Source organism: Triticum aestivum, chromosome 1A, assembly GCF_018294505.1.
Source record: "Triticum aestivum cultivar Chinese Spring chromosome 1A, IWGSC CS RefSeq v2.1, whole genome shotgun sequence".
Lineage (NCBI taxonomy): Eukaryota > Viridiplantae > Streptophyta > Magnoliopsida > Poales > Poaceae > Triticum > Triticum aestivum.
The window spans coordinates 15,723,503-15,743,177 of NC_057794.1; the positions used below are offsets into that span (position 1 = coordinate 15,723,503).

The 19,675-nt window shown below is 40.6% G+C and overlaps 1 protein-coding gene and 1 pseudogene across 1 annotated transcript; both read right to left on the minus strand.

Annotated features, from left to right (window-relative positions):
- Positions 1-10,720: 10,720 nt before the first annotated feature.
- Positions 10,721-11,496, minus strand: LOC123186816 (uncharacterized). Its single transcript, XM_044598515.1, has one exon. It carries the CDS (start codon positions 11,492-11,494, stop codon positions 10,721-10,723), a length of 774 nt encoding a protein of 257 aa, XP_044454450.1. The 5' UTR covers positions 11,495-11,496.
- LOC123186805 (protein FAR1-RELATED SEQUENCE 5-like) lies at positions 11,496-14,391 on the minus strand (annotated as a pseudogene).
- Positions 14,392-19,675: the final 5,284 nt, after the last annotated feature.

Below are 19,675 nucleotides of genomic sequence, written 5' to 3' on the forward strand. Positions count from 1 at the left end.
ACAATTAACTTCATAAGATGATTTAATTGGTAAACAATATACATTATGTGATCTACTTGCTAAGCCCCTTACCATATTGCAAGTCCTCAAATCAAATTTTCCGTTCAAACCAACCAAACTTGCTTTTATTTCATCATTAATCTGTACGGCTGCACCATTAAGCACTCTCTCCTGGAAACATATTACCACTACCAAATTAGAAATCTTAACTACGCGCAAATTGTTTTCTTATATACTTATTTTCCTACAATGAACTAACCGCCCAGCTTAGATGAAGAACCTTCCTCAGCCTCAAAATTGACCTAGGAGCATATAACTTCTTATCCTGACAATACACAAGCCTACGGAAAATATCAAATTGTCTTGCACCAACTTCTCCTCCAGGTTTCATCATTGCATATATCTCAGTTCCAGTAATTTGCAGCACAACAGGTATAGGATGCTCAATCCAGATCCTAATTGAATGAACTTAATCAGTCAAATTTATATTAGGGAAGAAAAATGAACTAATTTTTATAGGATTTAGATTATATTCACCTCCTTAGTTCCATTCCCTTTGTATTCTCCAGCTGCTCTGTAGAATCCTTCAGTACTTTCCTACTGCTTAAAAAGTAGGCGCCAGGTCCTCCTAACCCACCATTGCTAAGTCCATTTGATATGATTGGAACATCCATCTTCCCGGCGATATGTTGCCGTTTACAAACTGGGAATCAAACTATATTATATTATTACAAAACAATATATAGTACCTACATATACATACAGAAAACAAATTACTCTAACCTTCAATCAGTCGATTTATTTGAGAGATTGACCTCTTCTTCCCAATATCTGCATCTGCAACAGCTGTAATGCTCTCTCCACTTAAATTATTACCTCCTGCAGTACAATTAAGAAAAAAACGTACAATGTAAAATGTTGTCACAATTAGAATCGAGCAGAAAAGTTCCATCCTATATATAAAGGTCTGTACTATTATTAACCCACCCAAAGAATTTTTCTTGAAAGCGTCATGTGCTAGTACCGGGTTCATTTCGTCTGTCTTAACACTTTCAGACAAAACGGTACAGCTTTCATTGGTTCTTTCACGATCCAAAAAATATCTCTGTTTTTCGCCAATCTCCTGACATAGAATTTCAACACTATAGAATTTTGTGAAAATGTCAGAATCCCGTTACACATCCGCAGCACCAACTATATATATCGTACATATCTGCAATTTTACATTCTTACGGAACAAAATGAAAAAATCTAAATGATTTGCATATTATGTTTTTATTATGGAGCAAATAATCTCAAATATACTTTTTATCAGCAGCAGACCTATTACAAATATAAAATTAGCGACCCAACTAACCTGGTTTTTGCTTTCCGCCATCTCCTTCAAGTGTACCTTCATTAGTTTTAATTTCATCTCCAATCAATGCAACTAGATTTCGTAATTGCAATTCTGTTAGGCACATCATATGGAACATGATGCTTTATCTTCAACAGTAAACAAGAACACAAACTTACCGCCCTTGTTTATTTCTCCAGTAAGTGAACTAGCTTCTTGTACCATCAGTGTCTGCTTTGTTGAATTGACTGTAGTTGTACGTGTGCATGTACCTTGCCTAGAGCCACATGCCCCACTTAACCCAGCACCAAACAAACCTGCACATTAGTGAGGATATCTATTAATTGGCATGTGCCATCCAGAAACAAATGTACGTCACATACTAGGAGTTAATTACGGACCTGCTTTCATCCCAGCAAGTGCCTCTGCTACTGTTTTGATATCATGGTCCTCATCTGTACTTGCAGATCCTGGAAAGTACATCCAAGGCAAATCACTCACCTAGCTTGTACAAACTACAGTTCCCACATATACTAGGTTTCCATCTTAGGTAATTTCACCAATGCCATAATTGGACAATTTTGAAGGTGACTAACCTGTTGCAATTTTCTTCCTTTCCCAATTTTCAATATCATTACAGTCTTCTGTACTAACAACCACACCTTAAAAAGAAACATGCTCACATGATTAACAATTCATATATATTAATGATTACACTAATACATAATAACTCAGCATAACTATAAATAATACCTTCTAATATGCGTGGTGGCATATTTGGGCTCCATCCACATTTACCTAAATCATCATTTTATTCATAGCTTATGTACATAGCAGTAGGAGCTGATTTCATATAACTAAGAACGATAATGATCGATAAGTTACCTTTTAAGGCTGGTTCAATTTTGGCGTCGTTATCTTTCCATTCATGAAGCCTCGATAGAGTCTGTGCCATATCATGCTCTTCTATCCGTCTCTTTATCATGCCAACATCATTTGAATGATCCTTGGACATGAGCTCGTTGAACTCATGACATACTGAATCTGCCTTTAACATAGACATTCTCAACTTTCCTTTTAGGTATAATAGTGTCTGCAAAAAAAATTAACCATTCAATCTAATTAAGTTTACTAACCATACAAAAGATAAACATGGTGAGTGTTTCGGTTTTTCTGATTACCTCATAGTGTATACAACCGACAGCTATAGCTTTTCCAGAACAAGCAACTTTTCCCTGCATCCATAGACAGTTATATATATATATAAATATATATATACCACAATTAAATATATATCATATACTATTGCTTAATAACATAACTACATTCCTAACCTTCAAGCCTCCATACTTGACCTGGCCATCCTCTTCGAAGGTATCTGCTTCGATGAAAGTTCTCACTACAGAAGTTGAATACAGCTTAACCGCGGCTTGCTTTGTTGTATCGATGGTGAGATAACCGGTATCAACCGAGTTGAAGTAGTGTATCTGTTTTTCAAATGTATTAATGCACAATTAGATTTTTTTCTGTTATCAACAAATGGATTCACATGTTGTAAATTGCAATGCTGAATTAAGTAGATATAACAAGTTCTTCATACCTGCAAAATAGTTGGGCATCCATATAGCCAAACATTTTGCTCTCCTTTTCGTTTGGACTCTGCCAGGCACAGGGCACCTCGCATTATCTCCTCTAGAGCATATCTACCGTAGTTCCAAACACTAAGTTTGGATGGTTCTTCGACAAGCCAGTATGCATCATTTGTCACGTGGTTGCGACCATCTCATGGTCCAAATACAACGGAAACAGCAAGCATGGCCGTTCCCACCTCCGTCTTAATCCTCTACTCTCGAGTCATCGGCGAGTCCACGTGTTCTTGTAGTATACTAACTACATCGTTCACAGTGATCTCTTGTGGAATCAGAGCCATTCCCAGAAGATACATAGCACTCATGTAGTGATCATCACTTGGACTGTTGCCGTTCCTCTGCAGTGTCAAACCTCCTCTCCTTATATCCATATAAGAGCAAATCTCCATCTCGCCCAAGATCGACTTCGCACCGCCTGGCAGCCTCATCGTACTGTCATTGGGGTCGATCCTATCAAGCAGAGATCGTGTGAAAGAGATAAAAAAATTCCCTGTTTTCCGAAGATGCAGTAACCCACCAAGGCCCATCGCACGAACTAATGCTTTCTGTTCTTCGCCCCAGTTCTGCATCGCTAATCCTATAGCATCAGGCACGTAACTGCTCCTCACTATGCATCCATCTAAGCTTACAGATTCCAGATGCTCACCGAACGCCTCCGCTTTCAACTCGCGGCTACCACCAAAACGATTAAGACTTGAACTTGATCTAAAATCTACACCATGTGGTCTGCCATTCCATGGCGGCCTCTAACCAAGTTCATTTGATTCCTAATAGATTACACAAGGACATAAAACAAATTAAACCGGCGGTCGGAATAGAAGAAACAAATGACCTGTACCGACGGTGAAAGTTTTCAGAAACTTACCTTGGAAGATGATGCGAGGCCACCGGATGCGTAGAACTCGCTTCCACCGCTCTGGTTCTTGCTGAAGAGATAAGATTCACCAGCTCCCATCCGCTCCGGTCTTTAAGTCAATCGGATCTAAGTTTCTCCATCGGAGTGGTAATGTAGTACACACGCAATGAATTTGGGGTACCAATTTCTCTGGCCTGTAAAACGTCTCGCCCGAACAGCCGGACAGTTCAGCAATTAAGAGCGGCTAGCAGTGCAGAGGCTATAGCACGCCGGTAGTACATCCTAGCATCCTAGCACGCGTTATGTGACACTGTTTCTGCTAATTCTTTTATCCCTTTCTACTGTTTATAGCATACACTGCATATGTCTGCACGCACAGGTCTACTGTTTGTCACGCAAAATGTCCACACAACAAACGACAAGGATCCATGTGCCGTGCAACCAACATGTATGCTAGTTACGCTCCAGCAGTCGGGTCGTGTCGCACTCGAAGGGGCAACGTACCCGTGTATGCCGACCCTGGATCATTTTAACTTCAGACAGATCTACAGAGCCGGCTACCCCACGACAAAGGGCTGCTACCCAGGAACAAACAATGCGTCAAACCAGTACATGCATTTCTTTCCCAATGCATCCGCACGGTCAACATACCTAAATTTTGTTTTCTTTTATCTAGTCATGTCCTTTGCGGACCGAACCTGATAATTGAACGGAGTGATTTTCGGCTACAAGCAATTAATTTTAATTATTACAAATTGGTTGTCTACCTTCTGACGATTTTAAGCAATAAGGATTAATTGTTACAACGTGCTTTTCTGCCCCCTGATTTTATTTATTACAAATCAAGATCTTGAACATTGATTAAAAACCGATGATACATTCGGGTGCCACCACCATGTTTGATTCCATCCTGCATGCTAGCTGTAGCATGTTCCTCTTTAATACGTGTAGATCCATCTGCAAAGTTATGAATAGAAGGAGAAAATCATATATATGACCCAGTGTAATGAATTTACAAAATAGAGACGTAATTAAAAACATTTTAATGTATCATACCGCATTAATCTTCTCGCGGACCTCTGATCCATCAAAATTTGTCATGTAGTGAACCACATAGTAACCACTTTCACTGCTGCATTATTTTCAAAAATGTTAGTTGAAAATCATACCAAACAAACATAGCCATCGTACCTTAACCAACCTTGATGCCTTTGCATTCAAATTTGTATGGAAGATATACTCCCACCCATTGGTTCCTATGTCAATGCCTTCAAAAGACGTCTCGAAGCACATTGCCAATCCTTTTATAAGTATTGAACATCTACCAACATGATGTTCCTCCACATATGTCTCTCCTAGGCAAGACCTTACCGGATCTAGCACATGTAGCTTCTTTTCGATATGGTCGAATATATATAAGACCCAGCTCTTGTCATTTTCTTGGTATGGAGCGAACAACTGTAAACAATTCATTTCAATTCTCGTCATTTTTTTCATATATTGCTATAAATAAAAAAGTTATCTAATAAACGCACCATTTTGCATGACTCCACGTCGTAGCCAATGTGTTCACCCACGAAAAGGTTGTTTATCGGCTTCTTAAACCATGGATTCGTTGTGTGTAGAATAGAGCCCTGCATATTAAATATCAACAACTTAGCATTCCATTAAAAGTTAAATTAAAACATGTTCTAATATTTTAATATAATAATTAGCTACACTCACCGCAAACATAGGATGCAGAAAGTGTCTCCAACTGCTGTTATCGCCGCTTAAACACCATCTCGACTCATACTCCCGGCTAATGCGGCAAAACATATCAAAACCGACATAATTCATCCTCCCACCCGGCTTTAGTAACTCAAATATTGTGTTCCCATCCAACTTAATTTTAGTAGGTCTTGTAAGTTCCACCCATATCCTGTTTTTTTAACATTATCCTTCAACATAAAATTCTATTTTAAATAACTTGTATAGGTATAATAAGTTTACAACGAACCTTGACTTGATTGTACGCGAACAACCTATTAGATTCTGATAAGCTAACTCCGAAGATCCTGTTCCAAATGTTGGATATTTTGCACCAATGTCAAACGGTGATGTACCACATTTTTCATTAATTATATGTTTCTTCAGTAGCTCAAGCTCAAATTCGTCACTGTCTTCATCTGAACCGGAAGATGCAACACGTGCCCTCTTCCCTATATATATTAAAATATTACTGGCACGGTTATGCATGTTAAGATAACAAGTAGATCATTTGCATTACGGATAGTTAGTGATTTTTTTAAAGAAATAGTTATATGTAAATCTTATTCAAATCTATTAACGTTAGTTTAGCACAAAGGATTAATTTTTCCTCGTCCAGAATTTCAAATAGTCATAATTATATATTATGTAAGTTTTGTATAATAAGACGCGGCATTAAACATTTAATTTAGGTAAATTCAAATATGTAATTTCCAATGAAACGTCCAATTTTTATTTGTTAATCATAATTATCATGTTAAAAAGAGAAAAGGAAACTCACTAGCATTGTCAGGTACGTAAACAATATCTTCGTCCAAATGCTCATGTTTGTCGAAGGAAAGTCTGCTTTCTTCAAAAACATTTGCTTCCTCCCTTTCTTGAACTAACAAATCATGCTCATTGCGGTAACTTGGATTGTTAAGGTCCGGCAAAGCAAAACCTGCAAAACTTGTAGAAATTATGCTCAGATTTTAATTCAAAATTACTATTACTTACAAATACGTTTTTTAATTATTAATTCAAATCAAAATTACCCGATGTTGATCCAGGTCGAAGCAGAAGGTATCTACCGTTTACTCCTGTCGATGAACGTTTCCCTGTCATACTAAATTGTCCTACAAGTCCCGATTGTGATGTTATATTTATTGTTTGCTAAATGCGAGCATCTTGGACGTCTTTTAACAAAAATTCGATATAAGCCTAACGACAAAAGTATTTATATGAAATTTAAAAAAATAATTATTTTTTTGTTTTGAAGTCAACTTTAGCTGCAAAAACAATGTCATCATGATGACCGCCTTCACTCATTAGGATCAACATAAATTATGTATCATAATAATATTTTGCTGTAAAATAAAATGCCATTAAATTTTATATTTACATTCTATATTCCATACCTTCATCTATAGACATATTGTTTTCCAGTGTTTTGTCGCCCACTGCATCGAAACAATTCCCCATGCTAAAACGCAAACCTAATTGTGTAAGTTTCAAATTGACAACATATTAAATCAGTGCCGGCAAAGTTTATAATTTCTTACATTTTTAACAAATTATAAATTATCATTTATGTGTAAAATTATTAAAATAACAATCACCTGCTATCATAGAAGACATTTCTTCCAAGCTACAATTCAATTTTTCAACATGCTCGTAGTAACCCTTGCCCTTCATGTATGCCACCAACTCTATTCTATGCTTGGCAGCTTTCTGGATCATTTTGGCCTCGTGCTCGCGTACTGTGTGCACTGTAAAGTCAGCCGACGTTGCACCGGCTGCGTAGAAGTCCCTGGTTTCCTCCTCCATGCTCTTACGGTATTCTTCTATCCTATCAATTATCCATGCCTTGCACTGTGCATTGTTCGATGAAAATGAATCATCATGTGTTCAATTAATTACTCGAGTGGTTGTTCAATAAGGACATGCCTCTACTTACCTGTTTGGTTGTACCTTCCAGCTGGCACTGCTGTCCATTTATAGCTTGATCCGATGCCTTGGCCTGATGAAATATTTTAATTAAATCATCGTTATGACTAGAAAATACAATCCAATCTTCTAGCACAAATTTATAACTTACCGACATGGAGCCATATAACCTTTTCCCATTCACTAAAATTGTATCATCCTCGATAAGTGCTTTTATGCAGACACCTGTGTAGTAAGAAACCCTAGGCGTCGATGTTTGGTCAACGCGGATAAACCCTGTGTCGACCGTGTCAAAGTACAGTATCTGCAGTCAGATGTTTTGGAACCAAAATTGTTAGTTTAAGGAAGGCATCATGGTTGTTTGTAAAAGTCATGACAAGGCACGATGCTTACCTGAAGGAATATTATGCATCCGTATACGTGGAATCTTCTTTTGCCGGTGATAAGAGAATTTTGAACCTTCTTCGCACCGTCAAAAATTTCAGCAACTATATACTCCCCCAGTTCATTTTGTGAAGAATAGACGGATCTTTTACCATTTCGTATGCATCTAAAGGTATCGATGTCCGACTCTCTCTTGGACAGAAAAAAACTGCCGTACAAAGCATTACAAAGGCCACCTTTGTCATAACCTCTTCTTGAATAGTCATTGGATTGCTGCAAACTCTACGCAGGACCTCGATCACCTCTGGAACTGTTATCTCTTTCGTATTTTGCAAACCATCTTTAACCAGACATAACATAACCCTTGCGTTCCTTACGTCTTCAATGCTTGGGATCCCATCATCTCTTTTAATAGATACAGATCCACCATATCTAATGCCTAGCACTCTAGATACCTGGATCTCGTTTATCCCTACAACCTCTTTGACTCCGACTCTGAGGCAACGTTCATTACTATCTACCCGTTGATAGAGCCACTGTGTGAAATCTCGGTTGAATGTCTGCATATCAGGCATGGTAAGAATCCCACCTAGACCAATTGATCTGATAAGAGATTTTTTGTTCTCACACCAACCAGCTATACCAAGCTTGATGTCCTTTGGCGCAAAACTACTGAGAACTAAACTACGCCCACCAGCACCCATCAAGGAGACGTCTCCCAGTCCCCAGCCACCTCCCGATTCTAGTGCAAAAGTATACGAATTTGACATGTTTCTGGTTTTACAAAACAAATGCAAAAAATCAATATATGCGTAAGAAACCATATAGAACAATATATGCCGACGCATTCGTATGTAAAAATTATAGATCTTAGATACAAACTCTTACCTTATTGCAAATCCGTTTTCTCGCTCGCAAACGACCAGATCTACTCAAGCTCGTGAGAGCAAACGTCTGTCGAGCAAAGAACGAGCACCGCGCAAACGTATACGCCCTCCACGCGATCCTATACTTATAGCCCTGACCGTGAAACATTTTTTCTACACACGTTATTCGGCGGGTAAACAATGCATTTTGCATACTGTTCACGCCATGCATTACGCAGTCCATTAAAAGCTGAATTAAGTGCGGGATAACTTTACAGGCACACATTTAAGTTTTAACTTTATATTTGATAGCTTCACGTTCGGAAATTAGTTGTCGACCCAATTTAATATGACATAACATTTAATATGTGTCACTGTTTATGCGTACGACATAAGACTTTTGGCACTACGAAACCGGCTTCTGTGCACACGTTTGATTTTAAATGCAAAGAATTTATAGCTCTGCGGCCGTCTTCATTAAGAGAAGACCCTGGGTCCTCTCTTTGTAATGTTTAAAGTAAATATGACCAGCGCCGATACAATGTAAAAATTAAACGGATATATATTTAGTTTGAATCATCGAGTAATACTTATTTTTAAAGTTAAAAAAATGCATTATACAAGCACACACATATTTAAAGACACACATTAATCTGAAATAGAAATTAATTCTTAGGTGAGACATGTGATATAACTAAATTCAAATGAAAATAGCATATTTTTATTCTCATATATAGATAGCCAACACAACCGTCAAGTGCTTATTAATATATTTTCCCTAAATGGCAGTGAGCACTGGCTGGCTTCCAGTTTTACGCCTTTTGCACGCAAAGCTGTCAACCTCTTCTCCATCTTCATCGTTGTCATCCTTCTTTGTTTTGAATTTTGAAGAAATGCGGGAGCAACAGTCACCAACGTCTTTCACGTACCATATTTTGTCGAACAAGGTAGACACATATGGATTGGTCTCTCCGTATCCTTCTTCGATCTCGAAACATACATGTTCCATCACAGCTATGGCTGTTGACATAGGAGGCATGAGCACTATTCGCTGCATTAGAAAACATAAATTTGAAAATGCAATATACATAAAAAAAGCAACAACTCGTGTGGAACTAGTTCTGTGGAGCAAAATAGCAACAATTTGAATATGCAATAAAAATATCTTCACTAACCTCCGCATGGATCTGGCCACCAGACCTCAGCCTCTTAGCCATTCTTGAAATTCAAAAATATCTTATGGATATAAAAGCTTTGATGAAGCCGTAGGTCTAACTCACGTTTGCAAGTATAGGCTATGTGCCTGGAGAACAGCCGTTGCTTCTATATATAGAACAAAGACGACCGCACGCGCTCGGTCCTGCCGTCCTTTTTTGAAGTTTGAATCCGACACTGATTGTATTAATTGCAGGCCCTTCGCCCTACTCCTTCAAGTTGGCCTCGGCCCATCAGTCATGTCCATTTCACCCTACATGACAAAAGAATGAACATGTACGGGCAAACGGCCCATTATGACCTTTATTCCTTGTTTCTATTTTTAATGTTGGGCAACATGGCGGCGGTACGTGAAGTTTTTTTAATGTAAAATAAATAAATATATAAATATGTTTCATAGTTGTATATACATAATTAATTGCGGAAATTGAAGACATTTTGCAATATAACATAATTATTACACAAGGTGGATAATAATATCTACGCAGCATTGAGGAACTCATTAATAAAATAAGTTACTATTCGATCATATAAATATAAATTTATACTAAAAGCAAGAAATGAATATAAGAAACACGGTGCATCTAAGAACCAGTACAATAAAAGAAACTAATCATTATGCTGTTTTCCATTTTGCACTCAAACAACATGAATTATTCAAAAGAGATTGTTTCATCGCAGATACATGTTGCAAATGCCAATGTACTTTTTTCATTATTCTGGTTCAACACTTCATGATTCATTCCATAACAATCTTGTCGTTGAACATTGCCTTCTTGCCGCAACTGTTCCGTCGATGCCCTGCTACACCACAATTTGTGCAAGTAGATTGTTTTCGCGGTTTAACCGGTGCATCACCTCTCATTGAACATGTTGTGCATTTGTGTCCTTCGCCCCTGCAAATCTTGCAGAATCTCGATCTCTTAACATTCTTCTCATAAGGCGCCTTCTCTCTTGCTGTCGTAGGTCTGCCTTTCAACCTCTTTGGAGGTGGCGCGGATAACTCATGGTGACTTCTATCAGGTGAGAATACATCGTTCATTAACTCTGAACTTTCACCTTCGTTAGCATCACCTCCATTCATGCACGAACTTTCAGACCTTGTGCATTTTGCCATATGAATGTGACGGAGTTCTGAAAATTCTTGTGCATCAGCTGCCATGTTCATGCTCATATCTCCCCTGATTTTGCTTGTTGCATTTGACCTAGCAACACTTGAAGCTTTGTCCAACACACTCATGCCATCTCCCCTATTGCAAAGAGGGGCCACATTCAATAATCCTTCCTTTATGTAATTAATAGTGAACTCGTAACTCTTAACATTTGTGTCGCCAAGTCTGACCAGCTCAAGTGCGGCATTGTACAAAGAAGAGTCTCTGTATGTTGGAGATTCAATAGGACTCGTGTCTTTCTGGTAATGTTTAAGATGGTCAGGTAGGATGTCACGTGCATCTATTGTCCATCGTTTCATGACATGGTGTGCCGGGATCATTTTAACATCCAATACCATCATCACCAGACAATTCAAAAGAATATCATGTCAATCTACCTTAGCAATCATAGGTCATTATTAGATTTTCAGTATTTCATAGTTTGCACCGAAGATACCTTGATTATGTGGCAGCATACCATACCCATGTGGTCAAATAGTCCGCATTGGCATCTGTACTTTTCCCCATCATCAGTTATTTCTATTTCAAAATCAGTCTTACAGTACGTGCTTCTTTTCTCTGCATTCACATGAGTTGCTCTGTACAATTTCTTCGGTGTTATCTCTGATACAGTGTAATACAGTGTATGAGCCAGCTGCATACATATAAGAACCAAACATTTCAAACATTGTCCTCGTGTATATTTTGCCTGTGTGCTTCTCCAGTGGAATGTTTGCCTTCAGTACAACACCTCCCTGTAAAATTTAGATTTATTGTTATTATAAAATAAGCGTTTCTAAGATAAATTTCATTTTCAAAAGCATATTACTACAGAGATGAGTACTGAAACTTTTACCAATCTAGTACGTTTTTCTTGAAAACCTTCTTCCTGGTCTCTGTCGAATTGAAGCTTGCTATATTGTTTCACAAAAAGATTCATAGGGCAGCCTGGAGGTACGTAGTTCTTGAGCATGTGATTCGCGCTTTCGCTATGCTGTGTGCTAGTCATCCTGACACAGAACTTCCCTGCAAAATAAGGTTTCGCCCACATATGTCGCTTTTCATAAGTCTGTATGAGGAAAGTATTCTTCTGCAGTGAATATTTGTCAATCAACTCTTTCCATTGTTTTTCAAACTCTTCTTCAGTCAACATTTCCTGTATTAATTTGTGGAACTCAACCCTGAATTCACTCTGTTTGTTGTACAAAGTCCCGAGCGATTCTTTTGCTTTCTTTAAAACGTGCCACTTACACCAACGATGTGTTGCATCTGGGTAAACTTGCTCGATAGCTAGCTCCATGGCTCTTGCTTGGTCTGTGAATATTACATTAATATTGGTCAATATCAGATCCAACTAGTTTTCATTACAAAAAAATATATTACCAAATTGACAACTTACTTACCAGTTAGAATGGTAATTGGTTTCTTCCCTCCCATCAACTTGACAAACTCTGAAAAAACCCAGTTAAAGCTCTCTACTTTCTCATCATGCATAAGTAAACCAGCGTATATAACACTCTGGAAATGGTTTTTAACCCCAACAAATAGTCCGAATGGCATGTCGTATAGATTTGTCCTGTAGGTAGTATCAAATGTAACAGCATCACCAAAGTAGTGGTACTGTAATTTGCTCTTCCCAGTTGTCCATATCAGTGTTCTAACTCTACTCTCACTGTTCTAACTCTACTCTCACCTTCTACACGAACTGTATAAGTGAATTCAGGGTCACTCTGCTTCAGCTCAGCAAAATAATCCATTGTCTTCTTAACATCTTCATCTGCTTGGTCTCTGCCTAGTTTCGCGCACAAGGTCCTCATGCATCTTTTGGTGAAAGGAACATTCTCTATGCGACCAAAAAATGTCCCTATTATGCTGTAAACTTTGCTGAGGTTGACATTATTCTGACGTAGTTGAGATACCAGCTCTCTTGTGTATTTGTCTATGTGCCGGTGGGAAGGGAAGTGGAGTTTCTGGGCGCATGTGTGTAACATCTCATGGTTGTGAGAGACTTTGTACTCACATATGTACCGGCCATCATCTTCAGTCCTCAGCAATCTAATCATCGCTGGACACTCTGTTCTGGAAGAGGTAGAGTTCACCTTCTTTGGTTTCCCCTAATGAGAAAGTAAACTAAATTGAATAACCATCCAATATTCTGAAAAGGTGTAAATGAACAGGGATTATAGAGTTTGTTTGCTTACCCCGCAGTTGCAAAGCAGCTCTTGCATGCTTTTAGCACCTTTGACATTTGTGCGACTCTTCCCGTACCTGATGTTGAAACCGCATTCCCATGAATACAGGTTGTAGTAGTCGTAGGCCTCTCCTAGCGAATTAAATGTCAACCCCATAGAAGGCACTACGACTTCATCTCCTTTCCTCTCAGCGAATCCTCTAAATGCTAATTCCAGTGCACTAATCCTTTCTGCACTAGCGGCTCGTTCGTCAGGCATTGCGCTGTGTCTGTGACTGTAGTTGAAAAAAAAAGACCAGTGTCAATCCCATACAAATACGATTAACGTTACATACAAATTAGGAGAACACACTAAATTTCTATGTTGATGGTATGTCCACAGAATCAACAATTTTTTCCAGAATTCGAACCTTCTGTGCGTGTGCATCAAGCTCATAAATCAAGTTCATGAAGGAAATTGTACAGATATAACATACCGTCGAACCCAGCCGCTCTTTTCCGTTTCGACATCAATCACATTTGGAGTCCTTGATTTTGATCCAGGATCTCCGTCTACTACTGTTGAGACGTGCTGCTCTGTGCTGCCATTAGAAGAATCTAGCTCGTCTGCTTCAGCTACCGTCAACAGTGGCCGCGCCTCTTTGACGGACATTTGAGCTATCCCCGCGGCGCACTGGTCAGCTCTTTTTTCTTCTGTCGATCTTGAAGGGGAGAGTAGCAAAAGGAAAATAAACACATACTCATTTAATACAGCAGTTCTGCTTACCAATATGTTCTGAAACTAAAGAACTTACATGGATTCGATGGCGGTGGGTTCGTGGTCAAGCGGATCTGCCGGACTGCTCATCTTCTCGCGCCGAAGAACTCAAGAAAAAGATTACTGCTAAACAGCACACGAACAGAAGCTATACCAAACTGAAATCAACTACTTCTGTGGCGAAATTTTATGACTGGAAATCACCACAAAGAGCCGAGAGGAGAGCTGGTTTTCAGATCTGGCTACAGAATCCTTGCGATGAAGCAGAAAACTCCACAGGTAGGCAATAGTTGAGTACATTAATTAGGTAGGGACAACTTTCTATATGATGGTGGCCAGGACAGGAAACAATAAATGAGCAAGAACAGGTATAGACTGTTCCTTCCTACAACGCGTGCGCCGTATTAACAGGCTATAATCATTTAAAGACAAAAGGCATAGATCCCAAGGTTGCATGCGTGCGGCAGCGATTCCGTAGGTGGTCGTCGCCGAGTGTTCCTAATCCACCTCCATGTGAACGACAGCTAGTGTGAGGTTCCTTGTCGAAACACACTGCTATTTTTAGCAAGACCGGAAGGACCATTGACTCGACGGGATTTTTGTAGTTTTACCTCGAGTTTTACACAAGAGCGTGACGAGCATCCCGAGGTCAAGTCATGCTTTTATAGCGTACCGAGGGTTCCTCGGTCTTTGAAAAGAAAAACCCATTACGTCTGGTTGACGGAGCCACGGAGGGAGTATACAAGTAGAAAACTTTTTCTTTTAGCGGGGAAATACAAGTAGAAAACTACGCACTGCTACTCCCTAAAAGTACTCCCGTCCCCAAAAATACGAGCACTGGCTTTTAGTTGCTCGAGGTCAAGTCATGCATTTTACGGTAGGTCCCCATCATTTTTCTAATTTTTTGCAGGGGGATTTGCTTTACTATACTAGTACTCTCTTCTTTTTGGTTTATAGGGCTTATCTTAAAATTTTAGTTTTTTTATTTTATAAAGCTCAATTTAGTTGTTTCCCATCATATGTTTAGTCTTTAAGGTGCATTAAATCATTGCATGCAAGTATTAAGAGAAAACTGACCAATGCATGCACTTTATGCATGCATGCATTGCAATTAATGCATTCGTAAACATAATTTTTTGAGGAAAACAAAAGCATTAATTGGGTGCTTTTGCAAACTATAAAAAATATTTCACCACTCATCATCTACCTTGGTTGGTGAGATTTTTGAATTGAGCCTTATAAACCGAAAATGAGGAAGTAGTATAGCGTGTTTCTGTGAGAGGGGTTGTTTACGACTACGTTTTGCTGTTGAGGAATATACTCCAGCGCCTGATTATGCATTATTGTATTCTCGACTTGATAGAAAGTACTTTGCCAAAGTCGCTGAACCATCTCTCCGCTTCTTTTTACTTTGTATATAAGATTTGGTCAAAGTTAAACTTTGTTAACTTTGATTAAGTTTATAGAAAAAATATATCGAGATTCAAAACATGAAATCACTATTGTTAGATGCATCATGAAATTAGTTTTCATACCATACAGCTTTAGTATTGTAGATGTTGATATTTTTTTTCTATAAAGTTGGTCAAGCTTTACAAAGCTTGACTTTGACCAAGTCTTATATGCAGACTAAAAAAACGAGGGGAATATATTTTCTTTTTTGGCGGGAGGTGGGGATCAGGTGAGCAAGCAAAGGAAGAGAGTGGAGAGGTGGGTGGGGCAATTTGGTGGTGGGGCCGGCTTGTTAGGACCGATGTGATGGCATGTTCGAACAATCCCAATTCTCCTCGTATGTGAGCTTGGGTTTGGGGTGGTCGGACATTTTGGACAAATATGGCCAGCCGTTGCATTTCTTGAAGAAGTTCGTTGGCATACAAAAACCAAAATGACCCTTCGAACAAATTGTCCATGCCGGTGGCAAAAAGAGAATGGGGCAAGGCAACGGTGAAAGAAAAGGACGGGGCAGCAGGTCGGGGAGGGGGGGGGGGGGGGGGGAGGGCAAGAGGTAGTGGATCAACCCGTTCTTTTTACATTGTAACACTCTTAACAACGTGCAAACAAACTTGTGGCAAAAGACCAACTCCCCTTGAAAAAGGCCGCATTGCATTTTTGACTGGACACGAAGCATTTCTTTCTCTTCCTCGTGGCGGCTAGGGCAAACTTATCCCTTTCATGCTACATCAGTGAGCCAGTGAATTCGTCTTTCTTCGGCCTGCCGCTTCGACGGTTGGTGACGAGAAGGGAAACTCGCGTGTAGACGGATATCATCGCTAGTCTTCTAGACATCGATCCCGCGGGTTCTTCTATATGAAAGAAATTGATGAAGCCCTGGTTTAGCCATTTTTAGAAAAATCGTTACAGAGCCCTGGTTGAGCCCTTTGTCCCTCCTCCAAGAAGAGGCGACTAGGGTTTTTGCCTTCCGTCGGCAGCGCCGGATCCGCTCGGATCCGGTCTTTGTTCATCTTTGTTCATGTGTACTCAGGTTGGATTCTTTCGATCTAAAATTCTCTTCATCAGCGACGATTGTTGGTCTGGGGCGTTGGTCCTATGAGACTATAACACCCTCGATGCGACTATATCTCCCACGTGTCGGAGCTTGACTTAGAGGCATAACCGCATTGAAGGCAATGTCGCAAGAGGGGTAATCTTTACACATCCCATGTACTGAATAAGAAAGAGGTACAAAATTGGCTTACAATCGCCACTTCACACAATACATGAATAAAGCATTACAATCAAGGTCCGACTACGGAACCAAAATAAAAAAGACTACCCCTAATGCTACAGATCCCCGATCGCCCCGACTGGGCTCCACTACTGATCAACTGAAACGGCACAACACAATGAATGAGATCTTCATCGAGCTCCTCCTTAAGCTCGGTTGCGTCACCTGCACGATTTCATCGGCACTTGCAAACTGGTTTTGGAAGTAATCTGTGAGTCACGGGGACTCAGCAATCTCACACCCTCGCAATCAAGACTATTTAAGCTTATGGGTAGGGAAAAAGGTATGAGGTGGAGCTGCAGCGAGCACTAGCATATATGATGGCTAACTTACGCAAATGAGAGCGAGAAGAGGAGGCAAAGCAAGGTCGTGAACTAGAAGTGATCAAGAAGTGATCCTGAAACAACCTACGTTCAAGCATAACTCCAACACCGTGTTCACTTCCCGGACTCCGCCGAGAAGAGACCATCACGGTTACACACGCGGTTGATGCATTTTAATTAAGTTAAGTTTCAGGTTTTCTACAACCGGACATTAACAAATTCCCATCTGCCCATAACCGCGGGCATGGCTTTCGAAAGTTCAAATCCCTGCAGGGGTGTCCCAACTTAGCCCATCACAAACTCTCACGGTCAACGAAGGATATTCCTTCTCCCAGGAAGACCCGATCAGGCTCGGAATCCCGGTTACAAGACATTTCGACAATGGTAAAACAAGACCAGCAAAGCCACTCAAATGTGCCGACAAATCCCGATAGGAGCTGCACATATCTCATTCTCAGGGCACACCGGATTGTCCAAGGTTTCGGTAGGCCAGCCCAGAGTTGCCCCTGGTGGCCACCGGCAGTTGACAGGTTGGGCCAACACTCAGAGGAGCACTGGCCCAGGGGTTTAAATAAAGATGACCCTTGAGTCTGCAGAACTCAAGGGAAAAAAGGCTAGGTGGCAAATGGTAAAACCAATGTTGGGCCTTGCTGGAGGAGTTTTATTCAAGGCGAACTGTCAAGGGTTCCCATTATAACCCAACCGTGTAAGGAACGCAAAATCCGGGAACATAACACCGATATGACGGAAACTAGGGCGGCAAGAGTGGAACAAAACACCAGGCATAAGGCCGAGCCTTCCACTCTTTACCAAGTATATAGATGCATTAATATAAATAAGAGATATTGTGATATCCCAACAAAAATCATGTTCCAACAAGGAACAAGCTCCAATCTTCACCTGCAACTAGCAACGCTATAAGAGGGGCTGAGCAAAGCAGTAACATAGCCAAACAATGATTTGCTAGGACAAGGTGGGTTAGAGGCTTGGCTTAGCAATATGGGAGGCATGATATAGCAAGTGGTAGGTATCGCAGCGTAGGCATAGCAAAAGAGCGAGCAACTAGCAAGCAAAGATAGAAGTGATTTCGAGGGTATGGTCATCTTGCCTGAGATCCCGCAAGGAAGAAGAACGAGTCCATGAAGAAGACAAACGGACATAGCGAACGGATCCTCACAAACGCAACGTTATCGGATTACCGAGAAGAAGTACACCGGAAAGAAAGCAAATAACATAGTAAACAAACATCACATAATCATGACACGATGCGCAAACAAGTATGATGCATGTCCGGTTTAATGAGGCATGGCATGGCAAAGTGCACAGACAACCGTACAAATTAAGTGGAGCTCAATATGCAACTCCGTTGCATATTGACGAAACACCACATTCAAGTTATTTAGTTCGATCTCATTTATGTACCCAACAATATTAAATGTTGTTAAACATGACAAGAGGGTGAAGCAAAGTAAAACTACCTATCTAGTCAAGTTTAAATGAGGCCGGAAGCAACGAACAACAATTCCGGTAAATCCCCATATGCATATTTTGGTTATGGTACTTTTCTGCCCTAAACACAATTTTAGAGTTGTTAAACAGGCAAAGTAAAGCCACCATGTTAAGCTAGGCATTTTTCCACCCCATTTACATATAAAGTTTGTTAAATTTGGAGCTACGGTTATTTAGTTATGAATTAAATCATTTTAATATGGCAATAGGCAAATTATATGCAAACAACATTTTAAACATTTGAAACATGGATGAAAAGGAATATTATGAAACTAGATGAAAGACTAAGCATATTTCATATACAAAGTTTTTACATGTGATGCTTAGTTTGTGAGATATTAAATGAATGAACATGAGGGTCTTTTCTGTAAAACTGGCGTTCTCTGGAATAATAGACAAAATCGTCCAGAGGAAAAAAACACTATTGGGCTGAAACTGATCACGGGCCCAACAGGAAACAGGCGCGGGGGGGAGGTAACTTACCCTGGGCCAAGGCCCAGGTCCATGGAGTCAGCTGGGCCGCGGGGCTTGTGGCTGGGCCTGATCGGGAGGCCAGCAGGCGACCCACGTGCGAGACGGGCGTAGTCAACGCACGATCGAGCGCTGTAGTGTGCTGCTCGACCTGAAGCAGGGGATGCAGGGGATGCAGGGCATGCAGGGTGGCGAGGGGCTCCGGGAAGACGACAGTGGGACGTTAGAAGCAGCATAAGAGGTCGGGGATGGGGAATCCATGGCGGAGGCGACGAGATCCGGCGGTCCCTGGCCGGATCTGACGCGAAACTGCGGTGGTGGTGGACTCTGGAAGGACTCCGGTGACGCGAGAAGACAAGCGAGGCCGGAGCTTGCCAAGTCCGACAGCGGGGCGATGAACGGGCGGCGACCAAGCTGGTGAGGCCCGCTCCGGCGACGCTGAAGATCCGCGGCGGCGGTGCTGGGACTCCGGCGAGGAGGAACCGGGCGGAGGCGAGGGGAGCAGGTGCGCGACATAGAAGAAGACCGTCGCCATAGCCGCGAGTCACAGGGAGGCCTGGCTCCGGC

Coding starts and splice junctions, on each gene's coding strand:
- LOC123186816 (XM_044598515.1), bottom strand. CDS start 11,494: ATGATGGTATTGGATGTTAAAATGATCCCGGCACACCATGTCATGAAA.